Genomic DNA, 9,984 nt, shown 5'->3' with positions numbered 1-9,984 from the left:
CGGTAGCCCGCGTATACAAAAATCTTTGGTAGCGCGAAGGTTAAATTCATAGAAATTTCTCTGTCTGTAAATATTATCTTCTTGAATTTTCCGTAACAGTTAGACACCCTGTTTGAAATATATTGAATAAATAATTACTGAATATGCTGAAGTTGGTTGTACTATCTTCGAAGAAGAAGAAGAAACGCTGCCAGAAGTTCCAGGCTTTGGTTCCGTAGTTAATTGTAAATTATCTAAATTTTTTGTCTGTGATGTATCTTCATTAGTTACTTCATCGCTTGGGGGCAGCAACATGCCGACTCAGCTAAACGGTGAAAAAGAAGCCGTTTCGAAAAGAAAAGGGAAAAACATGCCATTTCACGAAGCCTGTGGAAACTATGCCTCGCCGCGAAAGCGTTGAGAAACATACCTTCTCCAAACGAACGGTGAATAACATGCCTTTTCAACTGTTAATATTATATTAAAAAGGCTGAAAAGGCATGTTCTTCACCGTTCGTTTGGACAAGGTATGTTTCTCAGCGCTTTCGCGGCGAGGCATAGTTTCCACAGGTTTCGTGAAATGGCATGTTTTTCACTTTTCTTTTGAAACGGCATCTTTTTCACCGTTTAGCTAAGTCGGCATGTTGCTGCCCCCAAGCGACGACTTTCTCTAGTTCGCCTGATTGAGTTACTACGTATTGGCCCACATGTTGAATCTGAAACAATATTTTATTAATATGTTACATATGTTTGTTATATTAATAAAATATGAGTGTTAATTATACTTACTGAATTTGTTAGTTGACTTTCTTTAATAATATTTAATATCTTCTTTTTTGGTCCAATATTTATTTTCATATCTTTCAGATCATCTTCTGTTAGTTGAAGAAATATGTTCCCGTCAATTTTCTCCTCTGAAATAATGTACATTTATGTAAATAATATCTATAAAATAATGTGACGAAGATTAATAAATATTTTTTTGGATGTCGATTCAATCCATGCGTTCATTGGCTTATAATGAGCAAGTTTATTGTGTTCAATGAAATAAACAAGATCGAATTCCTCTTGTCCACGTTGGATTGCAAAAGAATTTAACTCAATATCTTTATGAAGAGTTGTGCAAGATATGATTCGTAAAAAAACTTTTGAGTGCTCCAAAATAAATATTTCTGAAATTTCACCAAATAAGGGCAAATTTATTTCAAAAGTGTCCTTTGCCTTCAAGCAAACAAATAATCCCTTTCTGAAGGTAACTCCATCTACTTTGACTGATCTCGTTCTGAATACGACGTCATTATCCAAGTAACCCAGATCATTAAATTGCGATTGGCTTAAAGTGTCTTCTACTTTAATTAACTGTCCTCCTTCACTTTTTATATTTTTTATTTTCATATCCCCTACACCCCATGCAGCACTTTGTGAGCTTTGGCAAATTCGTATTAAACTTTTTGGACAATTTTTAAAATTGTTCATAACGTGAGCACGTTTCTTAAGAATATTATGATTTCCCTCATGTCTTATACAACTGAAGTAGACAATTGGTCCTGAGTATGATATACATTCCGGGTAATGCTTTATGTGATGAAATTTATTTATCATATGTTCACCTGGGAAAAGTTTTTTATATTCGTGAATAAATTCATTTATCAAAGATTTCAAGTATGGTAATAAACTTTTTGTCAATTTTGGAGCCATACAAATTTCCATTACTCGCTTAAGCAATAAAATTATATTCATATGTTTATTACCTTTCGGTACTTTATCAGAAAGTAAGAAAGGTAATACACGGAGCAATGACCAAGCTTGTGAGGCTTTTTGATTCATTGAATGGTCCCCAATATGACGAAGATTTTCTTCGGTGAAGTTAGCTGATGGTTTGTTTTTACTTTCGACAAATCCATATTGAAATGAAACTATTTGCCCATTTAAAAATGCAGCGTTGAAGAAATTGTTAACAAAAATGAATTCGTGAAGCACTCTTTTGATAACCATTGGTATAACTCCTTTTTGTAAATCGTGCATGACATCAAATACTTTATTTTTTGCCATGTGGAAATATTTTGAAGTATTCAATGCACAATCCTGGCGAACACCGGTCGCAGATATTACATCATTTTTATTTCTTGCATTTGCAATCCGTCGCAAATGTTCCGTAAATAATTCTTCAGTTCTTTCTTCAACTGGATCCAAATTTCCATCATGTAAATTTTCTCTTGAAATCATACACGATCTGCAAAACAAATTTGCTGAAGGTCCAAAAAGACCAGTAACTTCATGGGCAGCAAGACCATCAGCACAAAAAGAAGCAATTGTAGCTCGAAGAATGAATACCTCGTCCTCTATTGTTACAGAAACGCCTTCATCGCTTTCCAATTTTCTCAGATCTAGTAGAAATGGCTTAAGAACTTTTTCGAACCCATACTTTTTAAGATCTTCAGCATAACCTAAGCATAATGTATAAATACTGCCTAAACTAGAATTCATATGCCTAGGCAGATTTTGAATTCTAAACGAAAATACTCCCATTTTGTGAATCCCAGTTTTAGAACCTAAGGGATTGACAATTTCTACATCGTCATAATAGAGTTCAATTCGAATTGCATTTTTATAGCGCTGAAAAAATAGATTATTTTTAAAAGTTTTTCCATCCATAAACGAACATATGAAACCGTCATCCGATTCCTTTTCTGATAAAATTGCTTCTCAGACTTCTTTATTTTGCATTATCAAAGTTATAACGTCTATAATTGAAACGTATTGAAAAGTTTCAAACACAGTCTTAGGCACCAAGGTTCCAGACTCGCTATCCAGTACATTATCAATTCGTTGACCCAATGGTATTTCTCGAGCGTCAATAAAATTATAATTACACTTGAAAGCATTTATTTGTTGATTTAACAAACGCAGATCATCAAATAGACTTTTTAAATCAAATAGTTTCAATAATTCTTGAGAATCTTCATCCTCATATATATTTTTAGCTTTTAGAAATTTTTTCACATTCGACTGTAAAAATTTTACTGTTCCCATTAAAATTTCTTCGCTTTCATCCATAGCATCTGTTATTATATTTCCCGTCACAGACGGATTAGCCTGAAATCGAGAAATCATTCTTATGATTGAAAGTCGAAGATCGAACTCATCAATATTTTCATCTTCATCATCATTGTTGAGAATATCGTCATTATTAATATGATCTTCTACAATATCGTCTCCGTCAACTAAGTTGTGAACAACATCCATATCGACGGGCTCGTTTTGGACACGAATTATATTTTCATCTCCTTCAACATTTTGATCACGTATCAAATGATCTTTTTTTAAATGCTTACGAAATGAACTAAATAAAGCGAAACTTTTTCTGCAACCATTTTGAGCACATTGAAACATTGAACCCTCTAAACCTCTGTTTACAGTCAAGCCATGTATAAATTTGAAATGATTTAGTAATCCATTCACGCCATTACTTATTTGTTTGTTGCATAAATAGCAAGTAAGTTTATCCATTTTTTAAAAAAAATTCTACCATTAACATTAACAAATGTAAAATCTAAAATCAACGTTTCTGATAATATTTAATGGTTTCCTAAAAAATAGAAAATTAATTTATATGAAATAACGTGAAAAAATTTTATATAAATTGATTCTTGTAATATAAAGAGTTTTAAAAAAATTACTTTATAAAACTACGAATTACTTTTATTAATTACTTTTTATAGATACAATCATTATATAAAAAATTAATTAGGAAGTATTTTAAGTAATTATATTAAAAAAATACTAATATTCGTACGAACCTTCGATTTTATTCAAAGTATTCTCATCTAATATTCCAGACAATTTTGCAATTAATTCTTCTTCGTTCAAGTTTTTGAAAGAATCCATTGTCTCGAGCAAATTTGTAAAATTCAACTGAAAATAATTAAATTTATTAAAGAATTTCATTAAAAACTTCAATTTTTAAAATAAAATTAAAATTTCCCAAAATTTTTTTAAATATTCTGAAAAATAAGATTTTTAAAATTTTTCAATTCTATTGATTGAAGATAATTGAATTTTTATAAACAAATAATTGAATTTTTTTTAAATAATTGTAATTTCTTTACATTCTATTAGAAATAATTAAATTCTATTAAAGAATTTTATTTAAATTTTTCGAAAATAATTGAAGGAAGTTAGTCAACGGAATTTTAATTTTATTTTTAAAAATTTCTTCGCAATATATTCAATTACTTTCAAAAATACTAAATAGTAAAACTCATTGCAGAATTTCAATTATTTTTAATACATTTTTAATCGAATTTCTCGAAAAATGTAATTATTTTTAAAACTGTAAAAAAATTATTCTCAAGAATTCATTTATTTCCATAAATAGCAAAATCCTTCAGATTTACTAAGTTTTTTTGAATATTATTTTTAAAAAAACTTCTTCACAAGAATTCATTTATTTTCATAAAATTCTAGAAAACAATTAATCTAATCTAATCTAATCTAATACCGAGATCGAGCTGGATTTTCCTCAAGAGGGGAAAGTAAGCACCTAGGTTATAGAACCCATTGTACCAGACTCCAGCTCGCTCGTTTATAGCAACCCCTTAGAGTCCTGTTCTTCTCCAGAAGTCCAGTATCTCTTCTATCGATAGGTTGCTCACCTGCTTAGGGTCAATAATTGCTTGACCCCAGCTAGATAGCCTGATCCTAGCTAACGCTGGGCATTCAGATAATATGTGAGTTGAAGTTTCGTTACTTTCCCCACACAGTCTGCACATAGGTGAAACTTGTCTGCCTATTTTATGCTGATGGTAGTTCAATAGTCCATGACCCGTAAGTAGACGAACTACGGTTCTAACTCTGATCTTATCGAGTTTTAGGAGATCGCTCGCTCGCCTCTTGTTGAGTGCTAACCCCAACAGAGTTTTCGCTTGCCTTCCCACCCCAACGTTCGCCCAATACTTCTCATGTTCCTTTTCACCCCATCTTTCTATGGCTCCCTTAACCAAGCATGGCATTATTGCCACTGCTGGTTCAGGACCTATAAATTTCGTCTCGGAACCGGTTTTCGCCAAGACGTCTACTCTTTCATTACCCTTGATTCCCGAGTGACCCGGTACCCAAATCAGTGAAAGTCTATTTGCTGAACCCAACTCATCTAGTACGCTGCGGCATTCCCAGACGAGTTTTGATTCTATTGTGGGATTTTTCAGAGCCCCTAAGGCCGCTTGACTGTCCACACAAATACTAATCCTCTTGCCCTTTGTTCCATTTCGAATGGATATTTGGGCGCAAGTTAAAATCGCACAGACCTCTGCCTGCCAGACCGTGGCATGTTGTCCTAATGACTCAGCCACTTTAATGCAGCCAGTTTTCCGATAAATTCCGAAGCCTGCACCGCAGTCCATCTTGGAGCCGTCTGTATACCAGACTTCGTCCCCAAGTGGAAAACCTTTCTTCCAGTCCATTCTGGAAGGTGTAATGATCTTAAAGCGGGGTTTAAATTTCACCCTCTTGATCATTCTATCTTGCACCATACTTAATTCTGGTATTGATAGAATTGAGCGTGGAAGCTTGGTGTGTATACCACCAACCTTCCACCTTCCCTGCACAGTTAACCTGCTCATAGTAAGAGCCGCCTTTTTCACCGCGGCAATATGCAGAGGTGCCTCGGCAAGCATGAATCCCAACGCAGCTGTTGGCGTGGTCCTCATTGCCCCCGTAATACCCCTGAAAATCATTGCTTGCAGTTGGCCCAGTTTCTCTTTAACCGTTATCAGTTGAGTCCTGGACCACCAGACAACCACCGCGTGAAGAAACCTTGGTTTTAAGATCATCTGATAGAGCCAGTTGACCATATTAGGCCTTAGTCCCCATGATGACCCTATCGCCCTTCTACACGCCCAAAACGCGGTACAAAACCTGCTATACTGATATTCGAAATGTTCCCTCCAAACCAGCTTTTTATCCAGGATTACTCCCAGATACTTAGCCGATTCAGAAAAGGAAATCTCTTTTCCATAAAATATCGGTTTCTTCAAACTCGGTACCTTATATTTTCTTGTGAAAACTACTATATTCGTTTTCTCTGGGTTTACAGAAAGTCCAGTCAGATTGCACCAATCCTTGACAATCTTAAGCGCACGTTCCGTAAGTTCTAAGAGGGTCTCAATTGAGTGCCCTCTTATAATTATAAGGAAATCATCCGCATAACTTTGCGTATAATATCCCTGGCTATTGAGGTTTCTAATTAACTCATCTGCCACTAAGCACCACAATAAAGGAGAGAGAACTCCTCCCTGTGGGCACCCTTTTGAGACAAGGCCGGTTACCTTGGCCTCACCATACTCTGCCTCCAGGGCCCTTTCGCGAAGCATGCTGTCGATCCACTTAACTAGCGGCTCGGGCACACCTCGCATTCTGGCTGCCCTGCAGATAGTTTTGCTAGAGGTGTTAGGGAAGGCACCTTCGATATCAAGAAAGGTACCAACCGCATAACAACCACTGCTAATTTGTCCCTCTATTCTACCTACTGCCGAATGGAGGGCTGTTTCTACTGAGAAGCCTGCTCTATATGCATGCTGTCCCTGATGTAGGGGAAAATCTCTAAGACATTCCTGTCTAATAAACTTATCCACCAGTTTCTCTAACGTCTTTAATATAAAGGAAGTTAGGCTGATTGGCCTGAAGTCCTTCGCCGCAGTATAGCCTGACCGACCGGCCTTCGGAATAAACGTGGTCCTCATTGCCCCCGTAATACCCCTGAAAATCATTGCTTGCAGTTGGCCCAGTTTCTCTTTAACCGTTATCAGTTGAGTCCTGGACCACCAGACAACCACCGCGTGAAGAAACCTTGGTTTTAAGATCATCTGATAGAGCCAGTTGACCATATTAGGCCTTAGTCCCCATGATGACCCTATCGCCCTTCTACACGCCCAAAACGCGGTACAAAACCTGCTATACTGATATTCGAAATGTTCCCTCCAAACCAGCTTTTTATCCAGGATTACTCCCAGATACTTAGCCGATTCAGAAAAGGAAATCTCTTTTCCATAAAATATCGGTTTCTTCAAACTCGGTACCTTATATTTTCTTGTGAAAACTACTATATTCGTTTTCTCTGGGTTTACAGAAAGTCCAGTCAGATTGCACCAATCCTTGACAATCTTAAGCGCACGTTCCGTAAGTTCTAAGAGGGTCTCAATTGAGTGCCCTCTTATAATTATAAGGAAATCATCCGCATAACTTTGCGTATAATATCCCTGGCTATTGAGGTTTCTAATTAACTCATCTGCCACTAAGCACCACAATAAAGGAGAGAGAACTCCTCCCTGTGGGCACCCTTTTGAGACAAGGCCGGTTACCTTGGCCTCACCATACTCTGCCTCCAGGGCCCTTTCGCGAAGCATGCTGTCGATCCACTTAACTAGCGGCTCGGGCACACCTCGCATTCTGGCTGCCCTGCAGATAGTTTTGCTAGAGGTGTTAGGGAAGGCACCTTCGATATCAAGAAAGGTACCAACCGCATAACAACCACTGCTAATTTGTCCCTCTATTCTACCTACTGCCGAATGGAGGGCTGTTTCTACTGAGAAGCCTGCTCTATATGCATGCTGTCCCTGATGTAGGGGAAAATCTCTAAGACATTCCTGTCTAATAAACTTATCCACCAGTTTCTCTAACGTCTTTAATATAAAGGAAGTTAGGCTGATTGGCCTGAAGTCCTTCGCCGCAGTATAGCCTGACCGACCGGCCTTCGGAATAAACACAACCCTCGTCTTTTTCCAAGACTCCGGTGTATAACCAAGAGCTATACATGCTCTCATAATTTTACACAGGGGTACTCTAATACAATCCAATCCCTTTTGCAAAAGAACCGGATATATACCGTCCCCCCCTGAAGCCTTAAATGGTTTGAAAGTGCTTATTGCCCAATCAATCCCTTCCGGAGTTACAACCCTGGCTGCTAGTTTCCAGTGTTCCCGATATCCTCGGTTCCTACCTGGTCCTATGCCCTGGCTGTTCTCCAAACCTTCTCTAAAGTCCGGGAAGTTTACTCCCATCAGGTGCTTTAGACACTCCCTTTTATCCTGGGCATACTGCCCATTAGGCAGCTTAATAGTAGTTAATTTTGCCATTGGGTCTCGAGCTAGTACTTTATGAAGTCTTGAAGCTTCTGGTACCCTCTCGATTCCCTCGCAAAAACTTCTCCAGCTGACACCCCTTGCCCTATCTACTTCTTTCTTATAAGAATCGCGAGCGGTATGATATTCATCCCATGCTCGCTGATGCCTACGTTTCTTGGCTTTATTAAAAAGCTTTCTTACAGTTTTCCTATGTTCCTCCAAACGGGGGGTCCACCATTTACCGCCCCCATTGAAGCCCATTTTCTTAACTACACAGTTCCTTTCAAAGGAACAGATAATAGAATCTCGCAGATATTCCGCTGCAAGCTCTAACTCCTCCATCGTTCCATAGGAAGTGGGGAAGCATGCCATGGAGGCCTTGAGGTGCGCATTGGCATCACAACCTATTATTAATGGGAGACCTTGCCGTTGACAGTAATCTACCAACTTCTCCACCTCTGCAGGTGGTGCGGGGTCATCCCCCGATCCCGGAAAATATGCGGAAGCTACTACAACCTCCCTTTTATTTCCGTTCTTTTCTAGGTACTTAGCCTTAACAACAACTAAGTCCCTGGTAGTTAATTCCAATAGAGGGAAAGCATCTAGACCTTTATAGATCAGACAAGCCCTTGGAACTGGTTCCTGTGGTGAACTGACTAGCACCCCACCGCCACTTAGACCTCTAATCTTACCCTTGTAAACCCAAGGTTCTTGAACAAAGGCTATAGCTGCCTGCATCCTTGCAAAGTTCTTGGCTAAAATCGCCGAAGCGCCCTTACAATGATGCAAGTTAATCTGCATACAGTGGATCCCGGAAGCAGCCATATTTAAGACTGACTCACGGTCCCCTCTGTCGCGTCCACACCTTGATCGTCAGCATCGTGATCCCCCAAAAGGGCTCTTCGACGCTCACGTGTGTGGTTTTATTTTTATTAGTTTCTGTAGTATCCATTATGGTCCCACGAGAAAAGAGGAAAGAAAGGTCATTCCTTAAAGAGCCTCTATTTAAGGAAAAGGCTAAATTACATCTGAAAGTTCGCCTGGTATCTCAGAGTCTCGTTCAAGATACCTCCATTCAAGCCCCACCCCGGGGACGGGTCGTCCAGAAGACGGGCCCTTCCTGTAACACAACCGTTCCCGAGCTTTACGGTTTACGGTTAATTGTGCCCAGCGAAGGTCGTCCCCCGTCCAACCCCCTCCCCACGGAAGAACCCGACGGATTTGTTAACCCTAGTATCATTCATCCATGGACACGAGTTCATCACGGATTGGGTGGCAGAGACTCGCGCCTCAATCACCATGGCACAGCCAACGTAACCATGGAAGGGTTTCTTCTTGGTCAGACTTCCACCAGTAGGAAGTCTTCGGAATGGACCCGCGGTTAAGCCTCTGTCCATCCCGTCTCTCTCGATATCCCTCTAAATCCCCGTGCCCTGAGACACTGCCCAGCGAAACACAGAAGATTCGGTTTCTGTAGCGGCCGACCCATTTTGAAGGGTTCGCCCCCTCAGTCCCCACGAGAGATATCGAGAAGTAGCCTCCCACTGGGTAAAAGCCCCTCGTGCACCTCCCACCAACGGCAAGGTCTTGAAACCTCTAGGGAGGGAAAAACAATTAAATTATGTTTAAAAATTTTGTTAAATTCTTAAATTTTAATTATCTCTATAAATAAAAAAAATGGTTCTCCACAATTCAATTATTTTCAAAAATTTTCTTAAAATTCTAAGTCTACGTAAACATTTCATTATTTTCATAAATAATAACATTCTTTTGAAGGATTCAATTACTTTTGTAAATAGTTAAATTGTTCGCAGAAATCCAATTAATTAATTAATTTATTTATTAATTATTTAATTTTTTTTAAAAATTAATTATATTTTTTTAA

The 9,984-nt window shown here is 38.4% G+C and overlaps 1 protein-coding gene across 2 annotated transcripts; it reads right to left on the bottom strand.

Annotated features, from left to right (window-relative positions):
• Nucleotides 1-4,461: 4,461 nt before the first annotated feature.
• Nucleotides 4,462-8,932, bottom strand: LOC122513031. 2 transcript variants are annotated; one of them, XM_043629260.1, is made up of 2 exons: nucleotides 6,712-8,932; nucleotides 4,462-5,679 (listed from the first exon to the last, which is right to left on the bottom strand). In XM_043629260.1, exons 1-2 carry the CDS (start codon nucleotides 8,922-8,924, stop codon nucleotides 4,578-4,580), a joined length of 3,315 nt encoding a protein of 1,104 aa, XP_043485195.1. In that variant the 5' UTR covers nucleotides 8,925-8,932; the 3' UTR covers nucleotides 4,462-4,577. The 2 variants fall into 2 exon arrangements, with proteins under 2 accessions (XP_043485195.1, XP_043485196.1); XM_043629261.1 differs by having other exon boundaries at nucleotides 4,462-6,695; nucleotides 7,728-8,932.
• Nucleotides 8,933-9,984: the final 1,052 nt, after the last annotated feature.

This window comes from Leptopilina heterotoma, unplaced genomic scaffold (assembly GCF_015476425.1).
Source record: "Leptopilina heterotoma isolate Lh14 unplaced genomic scaffold, ASM1547642v1 Lhet_130, whole genome shotgun sequence".
Classification (NCBI taxonomy): domain Eukaryota; kingdom Metazoa; phylum Arthropoda; class Insecta; order Hymenoptera; family Figitidae; genus Leptopilina; species Leptopilina heterotoma.
Note: the sequence above shows the minus strand (reverse complement) of the source record. Positions and strands in the feature narration are given on the sequence as shown.